General features: G+C 53.8%; 4 protein-coding genes across 4 annotated transcripts; 3 read left to right on the top strand and 1 right to left on the bottom strand.

The window, feature by feature from the left end:
• The first annotated feature begins 117 nt into the window (after window positions 1-117).
• Window positions 118-3,110, top strand: SEPMUDRAFT_151780 (uncharacterized protein). Its single transcript, XM_016907043.1, has one exon. It carries the CDS (start codon window positions 156-158, stop codon window positions 2,952-2,954), a length of 2,799 nt encoding a protein of 932 aa, XP_016756996.1. The 5' UTR covers window positions 118-155; the 3' UTR covers window positions 2,955-3,110.
• A 1,330-nt stretch (window positions 3,111-4,440) lies between these two features.
• On the top strand, window positions 4,441-10,626 carry SEPMUDRAFT_73117 (Pkinase-domain-containing protein). The gene is made up of 2 exons (XM_016910012.1): window positions 4,441-10,026; window positions 10,085-10,626. Exons 1-2 carry the CDS (start codon window positions 4,688-4,690, stop codon window positions 10,200-10,202), a joined length of 5,457 nt encoding a protein of 1,818 aa, XP_016756995.1. The 5' UTR covers window positions 4,441-4,687; the 3' UTR covers window positions 10,203-10,626.
• A 1,621-nt stretch (window positions 10,627-12,247) lies between these two features.
• Window positions 12,248-14,703, top strand: SEPMUDRAFT_151779 (phosphate permease). Its single transcript, XM_016907042.1, has 3 exons — window positions 12,248-12,782; window positions 12,886-13,047; window positions 13,120-14,703. Exons 1-3 carry the CDS (start codon window positions 12,659-12,661, stop codon window positions 14,586-14,588), a joined length of 1,755 nt encoding a protein of 584 aa, XP_016756994.1. The 5' UTR covers window positions 12,248-12,658; the 3' UTR covers window positions 14,589-14,703.
• Window positions 14,704-15,011: 308 nt separating this feature from the next.
• SEPMUDRAFT_151778 (uncharacterized protein) lies at window positions 15,012-18,205 on the bottom strand. The gene has a single exon (XM_016907041.1). It carries the CDS (start codon window positions 18,122-18,124, stop codon window positions 15,065-15,067), a length of 3,060 nt encoding a protein of 1,019 aa, XP_016756993.1. The 5' UTR covers window positions 18,125-18,205; the 3' UTR covers window positions 15,012-15,064.
• Window positions 18,206-18,817: the final 612 nt, after the last annotated feature.

Genomic DNA, 18,817 nt, shown 5'->3' with positions numbered 1-18,817 from the left:
TCTGAACCGAGACTCTAGCGAAACTCAAACATCGCGTCCGCCTGCCGCTCCGCCTCTTCAAGACTTCAACAACAACCACATCACCCCACATCAACAACACCCCCCGCAAGAAGAACCACTTCAGCTTCAACGACCGCACGACTGGACCATGCGAGATGGCTACGGCCGGGGTCCCATCTGGCGCACGAAGCCACCATAACACCATCTTTGACTCGGTCTTTCCGCCTAAAGAATACACCACAGCAACACCACAAGCCACGCCAAATATCGGGACTTTGGAATCTCCTGGTGTTGCTTTTGGCGGCTTTGGTATTGCGGACGATCCCGCCACTGAAACTAGGATTTTCAATAACATCTGGAGTACCGCAACCGCGTACTTGACTTTGGTGCCGCTTCGTGGAGCACGCCCGGGAGACCCCCATTATGACCTGTCAGGCTCACGTGTCAGCGATGCCATGGCCGAGTTGCTTTCCTACTCGGCAGGTAGAAAGCAGTTGCTGGATTGGTATAAACACGAAATCTCTAAGCACTTCCACCAATTTGTGCTTCCCAAGCTGCAATTCTGGAAACATCCAATCGAGCTTGACAAGGCGACTGAGGCTCTGAAGACCACTGAGGAGGAACTGGTAGTTGCAGTCAAGCAATACTTTACCGACAAGCAATTTGGGGTCATGCGCGAGACTGCATCAAGTGGAGATGTTGCCAAGTTGCAAGCCGTGCCATTGTACGAGAGCTTCGACGCATTCGTGGGCGAGGCTAGACGCTACTTCCATGTTTTGGTCTTACACTCACTGCCACGACATCGGATACAAAAAACAATGGCCAGCTACCTGTTTGCGGCCATGAATCACAGCATAATGTCGTCTAGCGATCCTGAAAAATGCACCGATGATGATCAATGTCAATGTCTTGTGGACTTCGACCAAGACTTTCTCAAGAACTTGGCTGTAGTTGGTCTCGGTGGAAGTTTAGGGGAGAGAGCACTTGCGCTCGCGGTGCATCGCCTTCTTCAAGGCCCGGCCGTCGAACGTCGTTGCTTCCAAGTCGATTGGAGCGGCCAGAGCAAAGTGATTCCGCGGTTACTCGATTGGGTCAAGGGAGAATTAGTTCCGAAGCTGAATGCAGCAGTCTGCGATCTGTCCGGTGACTGGTCCCTGACACTTCCGAGCGCGCAATTCGAATCTGCAGCAATCGTTAGCTTTGGTCGTCTGCGAACCCTCGCTTTGTTCGATTATGTCAGCACTTGGCCAGCCAGTAAAGGTGCCGTCCTTGACATCAAGGAGTATCTTCATGCGAACGGGGCCACTGAGAAGGCACATGTTTGCACGAGCTTCTCGAATCAAATTCACCAACGCCTGTTCCACGCAGGCGCAAGCACTATCGAGATCCTCTCTGTTTATATCAATGTTATCCATGTTTTCCAGCTGCTTGATTCTCGTGGAGTCTTGCTGGAGAAAGTGGCCATCCCCATCCGCAACTATCTCCGAGGCCGAGAAGATACGGTCTCCATTATCGCGGCCAGCTTTTTGGCTGACTTCAGGGCCCAGGATGAGAAAGTTTGGTCCTCTGTTGATCGTGACAAGATCTGCATTGCTATTTCTGAGGCTATACACAACCCTGACCAGGAACATCGTCCGGAGCGCCCGGATCATGATGGCGATTCAGATGCCTACTGGAGTAACATGCAGTGGATACCAGATCCTATTGACGCTGGACCCGACTACAAGTCGACCAAAGCAGATGATATAGTGGCCTATATCATTGGATTGTTCGAGCCCGAAGATTTCATCAAGGCATTCTCCATAGCGCTTGGCCAGCATTTACTCAAAACCGAGGATCGGCACTACTATATGGAGATCAGTACAATTGAACTCCTGAAGGATCGCCTAGATTCAGGATTGCTTCAGCATGCAGAAGTCATGCTGAAGGACATGCAAGAATCTGCGAACCTAAATAGGCGGCTCAATCCAAGCGACGTGGAGATTCCTTCATCGGTGCCGCCAACTCCAAAAGAGCTACAAAGGGCCATCCCAGATCATGGTATCACTCTGATGTCGCTGTACGAACAGTTCAAAACACGCGTGGACAGCGCGCAATTTCAAGCCAGTCTGAAACTGGTCGCTCACAAACGCGATGACCTCTATTTTCCGAAGCGCACGCGACTTCCTGCAGAGCGCACCAGGGAGACTACGAACGCGCAGGATGCCAAGGACAAAATGGATTTTGAAATCAAAGTACTGTCTGAATATTTCTGGCCTAAACTGCGAGAAGGAGAATTCAAGGTGCCACAACAGATCGCAGCGCAGAGAGAGAGGTATGAGAGGGAATTCTCACAAAGAAGCGCCCAGCGGAAGTTGGAGTGGAGAACGGCGCTGGACACCACTTCGATCGTACTTAATCTTGCAGATCGCGAGGTCGAAGCGATGGACGTCGAAGTCTGGAAAATTACAATCATCGATGCGTTTGCCACGGAGCGTGACAGTGAAGACGACTTAGCACCTCTTGAATTCGATGAGGAGGGCTTGTCGGTAGCTCAGCTCGCGGAAGCGTTGAAAATGTCTGAAGATTATGTTCAGAACGGCATCAGCTATTGGATGAACAAGAGAGTACTCTACGAGAAATCGACGGGCAGATATGCGGTTCTCGAGCATTTGGACATGGACGTCCCAAGCATCGCAGAGCCCTCGCAGCTGGATGTAGAGGATGCCGGAGCAATCATGTCTGAGCAGGCCATGCTGCAATCAAATGCCAGCACTTTCCAGACTTTCATCGAGCAGATGTTGCGGAACAGCGGTGCCAAAGAGATTGGAGGTATGATGGGTATTACGAGTGTTATGAAAATGGTGCTACCAACATTTACGTATGGAGACGATGAGGTGAAGTGGTTGCTTGAAGATATGGAGAGCCGCGGGGATGTTGTGAGGAAGGGTGAGTCTTGGGCTGTGGCGAAGTAAGGTCCTCTGTCAACACATCTCCATCTTACTACATCACAACATTGCGGCCCTCGTCATCGTCCTCGTCATCGTGTTCTGTGATGGTAATTACAGAAGGTGTTGCTTTGACTAGGATAGATGAGCGATCGACTTGATTGACTTATGTATAAAATGTCGAGTAGATGGCATTGAGACTCTTCTTGTCTGACTGTACACCGGCAGTGTCCCGTGCATGTCTCAACGAATTTGTCATTGGGTCAAGTCTATCTCTTGCTCCATTCGTTCATACCTACATTGGGTTGTGATTGCAGGAGTGAACATGTGTGTTTGCCAGCACAGTACTGTGTTGGAAAAGGGGGAATGTTTCGGCAGGACATCCGCACCCGCAAAGACAGAATTATGGTTTCTTGCTCTGCAACGAATTCAATACCACTGCCACTGCTTTCGCCACCAGATCCGATTCTCGTCTTTACGCCAAATTGGATAGCATTGTACGATTGCAACAGGAATGGGTAGTAAGGTAGTGGTGTTGACTGAAACGGCGAAAGCTGGGATTCCGTGTATACATGCAACCGACTAGGAGTGCCAAGTCTTCTCAAGTGCAGCCTGCCCCCCCCCCCCCCCCCCCCTGGACAGGGACAGATGGTACGAGCGCCCAAGAACAACCATCTACAAGCCTTGGGACTTGTTGGGCGGCGTGTAATCTCAATCATGTTTCCCAAGTAGTCGATCATTGCCAGCGGAACAGCCGAACCGGATCCGCGAGAGGTTGAGCAGGAGGAAATTCGAAGACAAACCGTGAAAGCGTAATAGAAAAACCATCAGGTCCATGGATCGAAACCATGAACATTACTCAGCCTAGCAACCTGAGTACATACGTGGGCCCGTCGGGCAATGGGAAGTTGTTCTTGGGTGAAGTTGTTCTTGTGCCTTTCGAGCTGCAACACTGGACTGGCTTTGGCTGCCAGCCTGCCACTGCCGGGGTTCCGAATTCCCTGCTCTCCGGATGGGGGAGCCTCCTGCGATGGGGGATACATCATAGCAAATATGTAGGCAGTCAATCAGAAATCTGCTTGGGTGGCCGATATACTGTCCCTATAATTCTATAGGAGCTGACATCCTGGATGGTCGGGGGAGAAGGGGAGAGGGGGGACGGCGGGAGAGCGGGAGACTGGGCTCGGAACAGAGATTCATAGGTGGAAGATACCGCCGGCCGCGATGGCCGGAGTGAGCAGACCTGGAGTGTGATCTGCTCAGGCTCAGCCGTGTGCTGCGCGAGAGAGGGAGGCATGTCGTGCTGCATCTCTGCTGGCGCATCTCTTTCTGTGACTCCGCCTACACAAAAGGTCGATGTAGGCTTCAGAGAGTGAAGAGAGCAGAGGATCGTCGTCGCGCCTGGAGGATGCTAGTGTCAGACGATGCATCCACTAGCGCAGGCGGCTCCGGCTATTCAGAACAATCTACTGCTGTCACCGCGCGCGCTCCAGCAATATTTGAACGGCGTCTTGCTGGCAGACGCTGCTGGCAGTCCCGATCGCGAATCGACGCTGCCCACGCCGACGACCACGACGAACAGCGGTAGCACTTCCATCTCGACCACCGCCCCCGCCGCCGCCGCCGCGTCCGCTTCCACCCCTTCTAACGATCTTTCTCTCCGAATCCTGCGCCCCGCGCCCGCGCCCGCGCCCTTCTCGCCCAGCGCGACGTTAGTCTACTCGTCGCGGAGTCGCGCTCCTTCGAATGTTGACTCCATAATGCAGCCGTCCACGCCCGGTGGACATGGGCAACAGCAGCAGCAGCAGAGCCAATGGCCCCCGCCTGGGTCGCGGCATGCTGCAGATGGCCAGCAGCGAGCCTTCCTCCCACCGCCTCCGCCCTTCCAAGCCTCCTCACAGCAGGCCCTGGGCTGGCCTCCACCACCACCAGGGCAATTGCGCACTCCCATCGGCCAATTTCATCCTCCGCCGCCTCCGCCAGCAGGCTATGGCTATTCGTCGCAGCAGCGCTCTGGCTATGGGCCGGCGCAGACTCAGCCCCGGGAGCCGCGAGCATACGACCCGAGTGCATACTCCGAGTACTTTCAGCTCCCGCCTATGCCGCCGCCGGACCAGCCTTTGACCTCTGCGACGTATATTCCCGGAGGTGAGAGCTTCGGACCAGGTGTGGGAATTCCTCCCTTACACGATAGTAGGACACCCGTACCCATGCCCGTACATCAGCAGTCGAGGCCGGGCCCCATTCCGTACCAGCACCAGCACAACCAGAGCTTTTATCGGGGTGGATCGGAGGATTTCAGTGCTCACAATTCGTTCCAGCCAACGTACAGCACTTCATTTGGCCAGCAGGACGCTGCCGAGAGGTCGTGGTATACTCCCCACCACACCCAACAACAACCTCCACAGCCCACCGCGTCTGCTCCTCCACAGAGCACTTTTGCCCCTCCGACCCCCACGCCGGGCAAAGCAAAGGCACTTATTGCGCCTGCAAAAGAGACGGAGCAGCATGTGTCACCCGCCCACGACCAGAGGACTGTCTTCTCGCATTCGAGCTTCAGTCAGCACACCGAGAGCAGCAGTGGCCTGACGAGCACAAACCGGGACCATTCGTCGTCGGGAGACCTCCCTCCTGCTTCACCTGCAGACCAACAATGGCCCGCTGAGCGCATTCAAATCTGGCTCGAAGCCCACAACTTCTCCAAGGAGTGGCAGGCAGCCTTCCAGCATCTGGGCGTTCACGGTGGATCGTTCCTAGACATTGGGAAAAGTGGTGGCCAGAGAAATATTGGCTTCATGACTACTACAATACTGCCACAAGTTGCAAGAGAGTGCACCTCGAACGGGATCATGTGGGACCAGGGGAAAGAACGTGACGAGGGCAAAAGGTTGCGGAGATTGATACGGGAAGTCATTAGGAGTGGTGGAGCAGGAACCCCCCAAACTGCAGCGACGACGAGCACAGCGAGCTTGCCTTTGCGTGCAAATCGCAGAGAGTCCCAGTCCAACTTCAACAACTCGGGCAGCGCGGGCACCGATGGTAATGTGGAAAGCTCGCCCAACCTGTCACGCACCGAGGCTAATGCATTTGGCTCAACACCTTCGACGGCTGGCGGTGATGATTCGCCCGGCGCCAGGATGCCCAATATCACCAAAGGAAGTGCGGCAGGTTATCGGTCATTCACGCTGGACTCTTTTGAACAGAAACGCAGCGCGGAGTCGAGAAATGCACTGGGTGCTATCGGCGATGTGAAGCGACATCACTCACCCACCGGGGGAGGTCTTCAAGTTAGCCCACAGCAGAGTCCTGGCTTGGCCCATGTCCGGCCGCATCCAAATGGCCACGCGCGGACCACCAGTGGTACTGGGCATTTCCGGGGACCTAGTATGGGTGCAGCCTCTGATAGTGCCAGGTCTGGTAATGGCTTCACAGAGGAATACGCCTCCAGAACTGGCCACGAAGGCTCCAGGCCACCTCCGTCTGATAGCGGCAGAGGTAGCAGCCGAGATACGCCGCAAAGTGCCACTGGTCGCGAGCATCGAACAGGTATTTGGGCCAAGTTTCGACGTGATCGGAAAGGCAAGGACGCGGAGCACCCTTCGCCAGAAGATGAACACGCACCACGAAGTCCCAATCTGTATGGGCCGGGCCAATTCAAGTCCGCATCTGAAGTGTCACTCAATGACAGGACTGGTAAAATAAATCCGGATATTGTGGAGAACCTTGCACCCCAGCCACGAGGAAGACCTGTTACCAGAAAAGACGACAAGAAGTATGTGTTTGTTACACCAGATGGCTGGAACTACCGTCTCATAGATGTCACGGACGTCGATGACGCTGCACAATTGCGGCTGGTGATCTGCTACAATTTGGGCATTCCAGATAGCGATGATATCTCAGTTCATCTGACATCACCGGGAAAGGAAGAACATGAAGAGGAACTCAGCGACGACATGCTCATTGCAGCCAGGGCTCGAGTCGCCGATGCAGGCGGAAGCCTGAAGCTATATGTGCGTGGGCCAAACACTGGTCTCGAGCCGCTGCCAGCCAGCTCCGGACTTGCTCCTGGAGCAGTGCCGCAATCGCCTTTCGCCGGAGCTTCGTTCTCGGGCAAGCCTCTCGATGAAGAGACCTTGGACCGCTTGCAGGGAAATGGGCGATCAGATCCATCGTTGCCAATACCCGCAATCAAGCAGCCCGAGAGTCCTGAACCAAGCGGAAAGAGGAACGGCTTAATCGCCAAGAAAGACAGTGAAAACATGATTAAGCGCCAGGAAGACTTCCTGAACAGTCACTTCCAGATGCTGCCTGCAGACAAGCAAGCCGAGCTACTGGCAGAACGTGCAAAGCAGCATCGCGAGGATACAGAGCGCAAGCGTAAAGAGTACCAAGCTCGAAGAATATCCAATATGTTAAACATCAATGGCAAGCAGGTGTTTGATTTTGATACGCCCAGAGCGCCAATCGATCATGCGCGACCAGTATCCTCTGGCTCAGGCTCGAATGATTTCGAGCGCCGAACAGACCTGCAGCCGGTGCGTAAAGCACCACCTGTGCCCGAACCGACTGCGACGCTGGTCAAAGCAAACAGTTTGACCAAGAAAGGCGGTCCAACCGCTCGCACCAGCTGGCCGAATCGACGCGACGAGTGGAAACGTAACTCTAATGGCTCCATACTTGAAGAAGATGGCAAGAAGTCTGGCTCCGAAGGTATTGGTGCTGCGCTGGCGGGCGCTGGCAAAGCTGCAGGCGCTATTGCTCATCCGGGCAATGGACCTCATAGCGCGCCTCCGGGCAATGCGCCTGTGATGCCGTCTGGCCTTCAAAAATCATTGACAGCACCAGATCTTCTTGCGGGCGAGGGCAGCCAGTCCCAAGGATCGTTAGCTAAGGCTGGATTTGGTCGTGAGAACTCTCGCCACGGCCGCTCAGGCTCTCCGCGCAGTCCTTTCACAGTATCGAAAGGCGGTCAAACATTCCGAGTGCCTGATTATGTCGAACCTGAGGACGATGAAGACACCCTTAAAGCGAGCCAAAGACCTGGGTTGGCACGACTACGCATGCCGTCTAATCCTGCCATTGATAGATTACGAGATGAACCTGGGCGTACTCACAGTCCGCCACTAAGTCCGAACTCGCAGCACTCAGCCTCAGCGACGGGGCTGAGCAGAGTAGTCAGTAAGCGCGGTCCCAGCTTCGATGTGCCGGAGAACACAATCGAATTCCACGCGTCTCCGAACGTAGGCTACGAAGACTCTGACGATGATTCCGATGATGGTCTTTTCGCTATTCCCCTTGCTAAGCAGAAGGAGAAGGTATCAATGTCTGCAGGGCTTTCAACGAAGATGTCGACTAGGGCTCCATCTGATAAGAAGGCTCGGGAGATATTGGGCATGCCTCAGGTATCGTCCGCACGATCGCCGAGTAGACCTCCGCTTAAGATCCAGACATCCAAGGCGACTGTCAAATTTGAGTCGCCCAAGGTTCCAGCCCTGGAAAAATATGGACCGATTGGGGAAGGTACAGACAGCGGCGACAGCCATTATCCTTACTCTGCCTCCACCACTGGGCCCTGGTCTGCGGATTCGCCCTCGGATTCTGTGCAGTTCGACAGTCGGCGTGGTAGCATAGCTTTTGACAGCAACAACTGGGCCAATCGTCCACCTGTGGAAGACATCGCTGAGCAACTAGACAACTTCTTCCCGAACGTCGATCTCGATCAACCCATGGGAGAAGACGGCGAAGCTGCCGAAGAAGATGACATGGTACCAGAAGAGAAGCCTGCCGCACTACAACCAGAGCGTCCTTCCTCTGAAGTGAGCGGTTCTCGAAGTGTCACGCCCTTGTCGAACGTATCCAATATCGATGACCCAGATGACACTCTCGGCAGTGACGAGTCAACCCTCAAGAGCAATATCAGCTCCGTCGCTCACCGCAGCATACGCAAATCTGCTATCGGGCTTGGTCGATCTAAGAGCATTCGTGATGTGGTCAAGAACAACTATGCCCATGGCAGTTTGTCGCATCGTCCCTCCGTGTCCTCTATTGCCTCCAGTCGGCATCCCAGTGTTTCCAACCTCACCTTCCAGCAGCCCATACAGAATAGAGTCAGTACCTTACGTAACGATGTGAGTAGCAGCATCGTGCGCCGCAAGTCCACCAAGATGTTCGGCGCCAAGATTGAACAAGTCAAGCCTGCTCGAGGAAGTCGGCTCATCAACAACCTCGAAACCATCCCACAAGACCATATTGGAGTTTCCAAGCCTGAACGACAACCAACGTTCAAGTGGATGCGTGGTCAACTCATAGGCAAGGGTACTTTTGGCAGAGTTTATCTTGGTATGAACACAACAACTGGAGAACTGCTGGCTGTCAAACAAGTCGAGGTTAACCCGAAGTCTCAAAATGCCGATCCCCAGAAGGTGAGGGAAATGGTAAAGGCTCTTGATCAGGAAATCGATACCATGCAGCATCTCGACCATGTCAATATTGTTCAATATCTAGGATGCGAACGGAAAGAGTACTCGATCTCCATCTTTCTGGAGTATATCTCTGGTGGTTCTGTTGGTTCTTGTCTACGAAAACACGGCAAGTTTGAAGAGCCGGTCGTCTCTTCCCTCACACGACAAACACTTTGCGGACTTGCGTATTTACATTCCGAAGGCATTCTCCACCGAGATCTGAAGGCGGACAACATTCTTCTCGATCTCGATGGAACCTGTAAAATCTCCGACTTTGGCATCAGCAAAAGAAGCGCGAACCCTTACAACAATGATATCACCAATTCCATGCAGGGAAGCGTGTTCTGGATGGCACCTGAAGTCATTCGAGCACAGTCCCAGGCGCTCAATGTGACAGGTGGAAGCAATACAAGCATGGACACCATTTCTAGTCAAGGCTACAGCGCCAAAGTTGACATATGGTCGCTTGGATGTGTGGTGCTGGAAATGTTTGCGGGACGACGTCCGTGGAGCAAAGAAGAAGCCATTGGAGCAATTTACAAGCTCGGAAGCCTGAACCAGGCTCCACCGATCCCAGACGATGTGTCGACCGTGGTTGGACCCGCTGCCTTGTCGTTCATGTACGATTGTTTTACGATGTGAGTATCTTCTCGTGCGTTGAGAGTAATTTAGTCGCTAATGTTGTGTTCGCTACAGTGACCCAGGCGAGCGACCTACAGCCGACACATTGTTACGTGCTCCTTTCTGTATATTTGACCCCCACTATGCGTTCTTGGACACGGAACTGTATGCAAAGATCAGAGGTGCTTTCTAGGTGTCTGTCCATGATCCTCGCAAGCCTTGCGGTAGCTGTCGCCCTCCTAGCACTACTGCTCTCAGTATCACGTTGCGAAGCGGGAAGAGTTGTGAATTTCCGCCTCGAATACGAAGACCTGAGACGGTAGATGAAGAGGCTTGGATGTGAAGAAGAATTGCATCTGTCTTGAGTGGTTTGCGATGTGCGTGTACGAGAGCTTGTATACATGTAGGCAAGACTTGCGAAGGAGGAAGCGAAGGAAGGAAGCATATCTTACGATGTCATGATACAATTAGCGAGCGATCTGGCACAAGTTGTCTGTAATAGATAAGAGTAGCGTTACTAATAGCACAGAGGGATAAAGGGAACGGGATAGTGGTAGCAGCAATACTCTTTCGAACTCCGGCCGACTAGAGACGAAGGCCAATACTAGCACTGCAGTTGTTGATCTATTCGCAAGATGCAGTACATGTCACTGACTCATGACCAATGGAGAAATGGCTACATACCGTACCTGTTGACACTGCTGTAGCATGCGGATCGCCTGAGAACGGATCCTTGTATTACTCCGTCCCGTGGCACCGTCTCAGGCCTCTCTCCGCTGGGTCGGTCACACTGCCTACATTAGCAATAGCGTCGTTGTGTGTGTGGGGGGCGGGTTTGTGGCTGAACAACAAACAGCACATATGATAAATTGATATATGTGTGTGGGTAGAGTTTTCCCGCTGCCGAGAAAAAGAAGCTCTAGAAGCTCTGCGCACGAGGCGACAAGCATACGGCAAAGAACGGGTGGGTGGGTGAGTGAGTGAATAATGAACGAGAACAAGGCAGAAGAGTTCTCAAGAGCCAGAGTAGTTCTCGTTCTAGTGGTTCTTAATCGTTCATTCACACAAGAATCATCTGCCGCTAGCGAGAACTAGCGACGCACCTCGGTTCCTGCCATCTGGAGCAAGTTTCGTGGAGAGCCTCTGCTTTGGGCACGTTCTCGCAGAAGTGGTGGGAAGAGCTTTCTGATTCGCTGTTTAATCGGCTCGTCCATCAACCTCACTTCACCTCTCACCTCGTGCTTCCCCCCACGGCCATTCCACAAACAGCCACAGCTGGCAAAACTCGCTCGCTGCGCCGTCTCGCTTCTGCGACTGGCCTGTGTGCCTTGCGCTGGCCTCGTGGCAAGTCTGCCTGTAGCTTGTTGGTACCCGCCGGTCTGCATACAGCGGACAGAGAGCCGTCCAGGAGGAATGCCCAGCAACAGCGTAGCGTCGTGTTGTGGACAGCTCGTACGAGGCCAGAACAAGAGTGAATTGCAAATCCATTGTCAATGTCCTGTCTGTCTGTCTGTCTGCTGCTGCGTGAAAGCTTTTCCAGATCCCAGACTGTGATTGTCGCGTGTGGGCTGTCTATCATCATGATTAAAGTACTACGGTGAATGGAGAAACACCAACACAACCAGCAATAGCATGCGTACTCGCGAAAAACGGCACGACTCCTGCTTGGCGTAATCGCCATGGCCGTTTTTGATCATATCTTTATCCGACGATGATACGCTGCAACAGGAGACAGCCCTGGCTGCTGGCTCGCGTGCTCCGGCCTCTCCATGTCCAGGGTGCCTTGCTCCCCCAAGCTGACATGTTGGGTTTCGGCGGTAGCAAGGTTAAGGGACGTTAGTACTACTGTACTGCAGTGTACACCAGGAGCTACTCGAACAGAGGATCACGGCAACAAGATCGCAGGCTCGTAGCATCTCGGGTCAGGCCCCATCTGCAGTAGTGCGCACATCAACGATAGGGTGCCACTGCTGTGCGGTACCGACACCAGCGTGGGCTCTTCCTATTGCTTTCATTGGCGGCAACGCAGGGAGGAAGAGAGAGAGAGCATCATGATCGCTGGCGGGAACGGATGCAGAGGGTGAGATCGATGCTGGCTTTCGTACATTGCCTCGTCCATCGTGCCGCGCTCGAAGCGGAAGTGAAGCGGCAGGAAACCCCAGAGGGGGTGAGCAGTCACATTTGGCATGTGAGAGCCAATTCTATAATACACAGCAGTAATACTATTCCACCCCAGCACGAGCAGGCATACTGCCCCCTCATTCGCCGGCTTGTGAAATCGTGTCTTTCTTTGGTCGCACCGTAGGAGCCAGTGGTGGCGCGACGGGTTCAAACCTTGCAAGCTCTTCCCTGCACCCATCCGCGCATTAGCACTTCCATCGTTGGCGTCCAGAAGCCCTTCGCCGCCTGCAACTCCTTCAACACTCGCTCGTTGTCATTCAACCGTCTCTGCAAGCCACATCTCGCGCGCTGCACCTTTTGTCTCCGGCCTGTCTTGGCTGGCCTTGATAAACGCGAAGCTCGCCGCCGACCTTCCATCCAAGCCTCCTACCAAGACACTCTTTCCTTGGCTCTCCACCAGACAAGACACGACAAGCACGACAAGACACCTCACTCCTCGGCTCTACGCTCTCACGCACGCCCACCGCCATGGCTGCACGAACGGCTGGCGGTAATGCGGCGTTTCACAACTTCCACAATGATTACGCCCATGTGAGCGATCCCAACGAGCGAAGACGTCTCGCTCTCGCAGAGGTCGACAAGGCTCCATTCGGTAAGGCAGTTGAGGATGATAGTGGGGAAGAGGAAGGAGGGCAGGGCAATAAGGCGCTGGCGATTCGCGACCATGAGAATACAGAACTGACCCTCACGCGCAGGTTGGTACCATGTCCGCGCTGTCGTTGTTGCCGGTATTGGCTTCTTCACCGATGCCTACGATATCTTCGCCATTGGTATCGTGGCCACTATGCTGGGTATGGTCTACTACCAGACCGGCCCCGTCTCAGCCCAGGGAAAGCTCCCGGTCTCCTCTGATACCGGTAAGTGAGAAGAAATACGACTTGAGAAAGCAATGAGTTTAGCCAGAGAATCCCTGCTAACGTGTCACACAGCGATCAAGGTCGCCACGTCTGGAGGTACTGTCGTTGGTCAACTCGGATTTGGTTTCCTCGCAGATATTGTGGGACGAAAGAAGATGTATGGACTGGAACTGATCATCATCATTTTCGCCACTCTCGCCCAGGCACTCTCCGCACAGTCTCCTGCCGTCCACATCATTGGTGTTCTCATCTTCTGGCGCGTACTCATGGGTATCGGAATTGGTGGTGACTACCCACTGTCCGCCATCATCACATCCGAATTCGCTACGACCAAGTGGAGAGGCGCGATGATGGGTGCTGTGTTCGCCAACCAGGGTTTCGGTCAATTCGCTGCTGGTATTGTCGCCCTCGTCGTCACTGTGGGCTTCAAGGGCTCTCTGCAGAGCGCAGTGGCTACCTCTAGCATCAGTGCCCAAGCCGCTTGCGATGGAGTCTGCAACGTTGCTGTCGACAAGATGTGGCGTATCATCATTGGAATGGGTGCAGTGCCAGGCTGCATTGCTCTCTACTTCCGTCTGACCATCCCTGAGACTCCTCGATACACCTTTGACGTCTCTCGCGATATCGTCAAGGGTGGTTCTGACGTCAAGGCCTACCTTGCGGGCACTGCTGAAGGTGTTCCTGATGAAGTGACCCGCGTGACCGCCATGCGCGAGGCTGCTCCTCAGCTCGAGACCCCCAAGGCATCTTGGACCGACTTCTTTTCTCACATCGGTCAGTGGAAGTACGGCAAAGTCCTTCTTGGAACGGCAGGTTCCTGGTTCCTCCTCGATGTCGCCTTCTACGGTGTGGGCCTCAACAACTCCACGATCCTTCAGGCCATTGGTTACGCGGGAAAGAAGAATGCCTACGATTTCCTCTATGACATTGCTGTTGGAAACATCATTTTGGTCTGCGCTGGTGCGATTCCGGGCTACTGGGTCACTGTCGCCCTCGTGGACACGGTCGGTCGCAAGCCCATTCAGCTCATGGGTTTCATCATCCTCACCATCCTCTTCTGCATCATGGGATTCGGATACCACGTCATTGGCACGGGCGGTCTATTGGCTTGCTACGTGCTCGCACAATTCTTCTTCAACTTCGGCCCCAACTCAACCACCTTTATCGTGCCCGGCGAGTGCTTCCCCACTCGTTACCGTTCGACATGCCACGGTATCTCCGCCGCATCTGGCAAAGTCGGTTCCATCATCGCACAGGCCGCTCTCGCTCCTCTCCGCACTCGCGGTGCGACCAAGACCAACGCCAGCCCCTGGTTGAACCACGTCCTGCAAATCTTTGCCTTGTTCATGCTGTTGGGCATCTTCACCACTCTCTTGATCCCCGAAACCAAGCGCAAGACGCTCGAGCAACTCGCAGGCGAAGTCCCCGGCACCCCGGAATACGACCCCGTGCTCGCAGGTGTACACCACCACAATGTGGCTCGCACCGATTCGTCCGAGGCGGATCACATTTCCAACGAAAAGGCTCACCAACAGGTGTAAATTTGAAAGCCTTGGGACTTGACTTTTATTACCATCACTGCATGCATGGATTAGACGAACAAGCGTTGCTGTCTCTTGGGCCCTTTTGTGTTTGTTTTTTATAAAGTGATACCACCTGTAAAAATGATTCTCTCGTTTTGAACCTTGCTATCCTCTCCTCTCCTCTCCTTTCCTTTTCTCATTCTGTCTTTCATTCTTTCTCAACCTCGGGCATGGCAGGCACAATGATTAGCCTGTTGGGAACAACTATCGAACTAGCAACATCGCCGCGGCGGTTACATCTACAAGTGGTTGTCAGGTTGCCTAGACGCCCACATGAAAAGGTTGCAAAATGAACAGATTCGAAATTTGAATCGAGTGAGTGAGTGAGTGGGTGGGACCAGTGGATGTACATGTGACGTGGGAGGTGAAAAAGGTAGTACGTGACAATCATGTAAAAAACAACACAAACCACATTATATTCAGCCTTGTCAACACTATCTACCACTCGGACCAGGATTGGCATGACGTTCAGTTGGACTCTGCGGCGGCGTCTTCTTGACAGGAGGACCAATAACTCCTGGGCTGGCACGAGGAATGAAAGACTTCGCTTCAGGACGAGGGCTATTCGAGCCATTTGCTAACACACCGTTCATGACGCTCGCACCATCAATCAGTCCCGCACTACCACTCTGACAGGTGCTACCACTAGTGGAACCAGACTGCGACCCAGAAGAGCCCGAAGTGTCGCCTTCACTTGCTTTACGGTACTGAGAGGCACCTGGAACCGATTGACCTTGCATTGACCAGTTCTGCAGTTGAGGATGCAGAGTACGATCTTCCCCGGTCTGAGCATAGTGAAAGTCCTCGTCGTCCGTAAACCCCGAGTACTGACTGAGCATGGACGAGCTGCGGCCTCGCGGAGCACCGTAAGCATTGGCATTGCCAGAGAACGGAGATGTAGTGAGATGAGGGCCGAAGGGCGAGTGACCGTTGGTGCCAGACGGAGTCGGAGGAGCAGAGTCCCCTTGTTGTCCTAGCGGAAGCTGCGTGCCGGAAAGGGCAGCTGACTCGTTGTATGCCTCGAGCGCCTTGTTGTTCTCAGTAAGGATCTGCTCTTCCATGTGGGCAATGTGGAAGCGCAACTCGTTTACTCTGTTCTCGCGTGTTTGAGTCTGCAATGCGCGATCGAATTCACGCTTCTGTCTGGCAGTCATCTCAGCTTGCTGCTGCTTGGTGAGCTTTTCCAAGTCGGCGGCACGCTGCGCGATACGAGCAGCGAGTCTTTCCTTCCGGGTCTCAGATGCGCTGATGTCAGCCTTGATGGCATTCGCGTCACGTTCCTGCTCAGCCTTGATATTTTCCAGGTCTTGCCGAGCGGCCTTCATTGCGTCGACCGCGGACTGCCATTGTTGTCGCTTCGCGTCGGACTCGTTGACATCCTGGCGCGGAATATCTCCCAGAGTATCTATCTCTGCTTGAACGTCCTTGGTAGCCTCCTCTGCCTGATGCTTGTGCTGACGGATCTGCTGTAGTCTCTTCTCCTGCTTTTCATCTCCATCTGTAGATGAGCTGAGCTTGTTCTTGAGCGCGTGGATTTCTCTCTTGATATCGGCGTGAGCTCCACGCTGATCCTTCTTTGCCTTCCGCGATCTATTCCTGATCTCGTTAAGCTTCGCTTCTGCAGATTGGATAGACTGTTTCAGCGTGGTGATCGGAGAAGCTGGACGCAGAGCCTGGTGCTGAGAAGGTGTCGGAACGGCAGCAGCTTGTTCAGCTGTTGGCGCGGGCTGTGTGATCAAGCTTGTAGAGCAGAGCGTACGTTGCTTGGCAATACTGACCACGTCACAACGATAGCTGGTGAGAGGTAAGAGACCGAAGATCTCCCCGGAAAAACTGCGACCAGTGGCATCCTCCGGTTCCTCGCTCGAGTTGATCCTGGTCGAAGCCCAAGCAGCACCGTTGATGCAGATGTAGAATGGTTTCGCCCTGTCAATGCCTATGAGTCCTGTATGAGTTTCCTTCTTGGCATCCACATTCTCTGCAGCAGAATCTGCAGTAAGATCCACGGAGAACGTTACTTCAGTGTCCCGGACTTCGCAAATCCAGATCCGGTCGTTAGTAGAATTGATGGCGTTGATAATAGTGTTGCTTGTGTTGCTTGTCATAATAGAGGCTTCGCGGGCATCATCTGCCGCATCTCGCTGCTCCATTTCTTTAACGAATGTGACTTTTGTACTTGCAATGGCAGCCCAAAGTGGTTGCTGGCTCCGTATCTGATTAGCCTGCTTCCGCTTCTTCCTGCTGCTGGACTCGCGCACTTTGCTTTCGCGGAGTGCAGGAGGCTGACCGGGAGGACGGCCGTCACTGGCAGAACCAGCATGCAACGGCTGTGGTGTTTCCGCTACCCCGGCATTGGAACGTGTCGTAGGTTCTGCACCAGCGATTGCTTCGGTGTCGGTTCTCGTTATAAGAGGTATGAGAGAGTCCTTCTCGCTTGCTTTGGCGTTGGCAAGATTACGGCGAATGCAGGTTGTTACACCCTGCGAAACTATGTGTATACCAAGCATCGCGCGGATGGCGTTGAACACCATCCCGCGATCCAGTGGCGCTAAAGAATGAGAATGCTGTGCAAAAGAATCAACCGCTTCATGACTAGACCCCATTCTACTGTGGTACACAGAACGGAGATAGTCAAGCGCAGTAAGATGTATCGCGTTGTATCGGAGCAAGTGAACGACGAAGACCAAGAACCCTGAAGCCGCGATACTGTACGTCGGGCCACCCGTACTTGCTGCTGCGCCGCTCAGAGAGACTGCAATGACCGCCTGAGAGAGATCCAGAAAGATGGCTTGCAAAGGTTTCCAGACCGCCAGCCAGAACATACCAAAGATGCAGTCCACGAACAAGATGGTCGCCATTGCCGGATAACCAAAGTTGGGAGAGTTGAACATCTCCTTGACATTCGGCATGGTCGACAATGATAGACCAGCGGTTGGAGGGACGAACGTGAGCGAGGCGAATAAGGCTTGTATGACCAGGACCAGTGTAGGCGGGAGAGAGAGCAGGAGGATGAGGATAGAGATGGCATCGCGGAGAGGATAGTAGTACAATATCGTCGAGACAGAGTACGGCGCAGCTGTGTTCATTGTCCTCTCTGCTGCCGACTGCGCTACCTCAAGCAGCGGAGTCACTGCCTCGGGCATGTTGTCCACCATCTCACCGCTTGGTCCCACTTCCTCCAGCGATGCGTCCGAAGGAGTCCTATCTCTTTCCGTGTTCTCTGCAGCGACCGCATGTTCCTTGGCAGGACGGGCAGAGACACAGTGCGCTGCTGACGGAGTGTCTGTACGTCGTGGGAACTTGAAGCCCTGGTTTAGGCCCGTCGTGGGAAGCGCGGGAGGCGGAGCTGTGGACGTGGACTTGCCATTTGCCTGTCCGTTCAGCTGCCCGTTCGATCGCTGTCGGGGAAGTCGCTTTCCTGGCGGCGCCAGGCCCTTGTCGTGGGTTGTGTCTCGGTTGCTTGCGTTTCTCGTCTTGCTTGTCTTTGGAGGCATGAAATTGCTAGGCACCTAACTCAAAATGTGCCCTCTACTGGCTCGTCGCTATTGGACGGTGGCCAGACGAGGGATGAGGGGGTTCCAGAGAGGTGGTGTATTTGGTGGTATAAAGATGTATGTCGTTTCGTCGAGGAGAAGTCTCAAGTGCGCGCTGTATGGATGGCGAGCGAGCGGTAGGAGCGGGAGTTCCCGACCACTTCCACCTTTCAAACCACCATCGTCATTACCGCATCAATGTTGTTTGGTCCTTCTCCCGACCTCTACCTCCTGGTAGTTCCTACAATCTATCACCTCAACTTACCATTACAGTACCTTCCATACTCACAACCTATATGACCCTACACACCATACCACCTACGCCTCCCTCACCTGGCAGATCTGGCATACCGAAGCATCGCCGAGAGCGGGCAGGCAGAAATTTCTACAGAGCACATCACTTTTCACACTAACTAACCTACTCCCCAAACCCACCCGTGATATTCTCGACTTGCCAGAACCTAATTAAGCTCGCTCCAAGACGCAGATCATTTTGCACTGTGCAGGCTTTGGAGCAGCGGGCCACATCACTGCTCGCCTTCCAGGCAGAATTTGCTGTGCATACCTTAGGTACGGGAAATCGTGCACCGGCTGCCTCTCCATCATCGCACAACCAGTTTCGTGACCCCCACTTCGAGGCACTTTCTTGCTGTC

The sequence above is a fragment of the Sphaerulina musiva genome, assembly GCF_000320565.1.
Source record: "Sphaerulina musiva SO2202 unplaced genomic scaffold SEPMUscaffold_11, whole genome shotgun sequence".
In the NCBI taxonomy this organism is placed as follows: domain Eukaryota; kingdom Fungi; phylum Ascomycota; class Dothideomycetes; order Mycosphaerellales; family Mycosphaerellaceae; genus Sphaerulina; species Sphaerulina musiva.
This window is presented reverse-complemented; position numbering and strand designations above follow the sequence as displayed.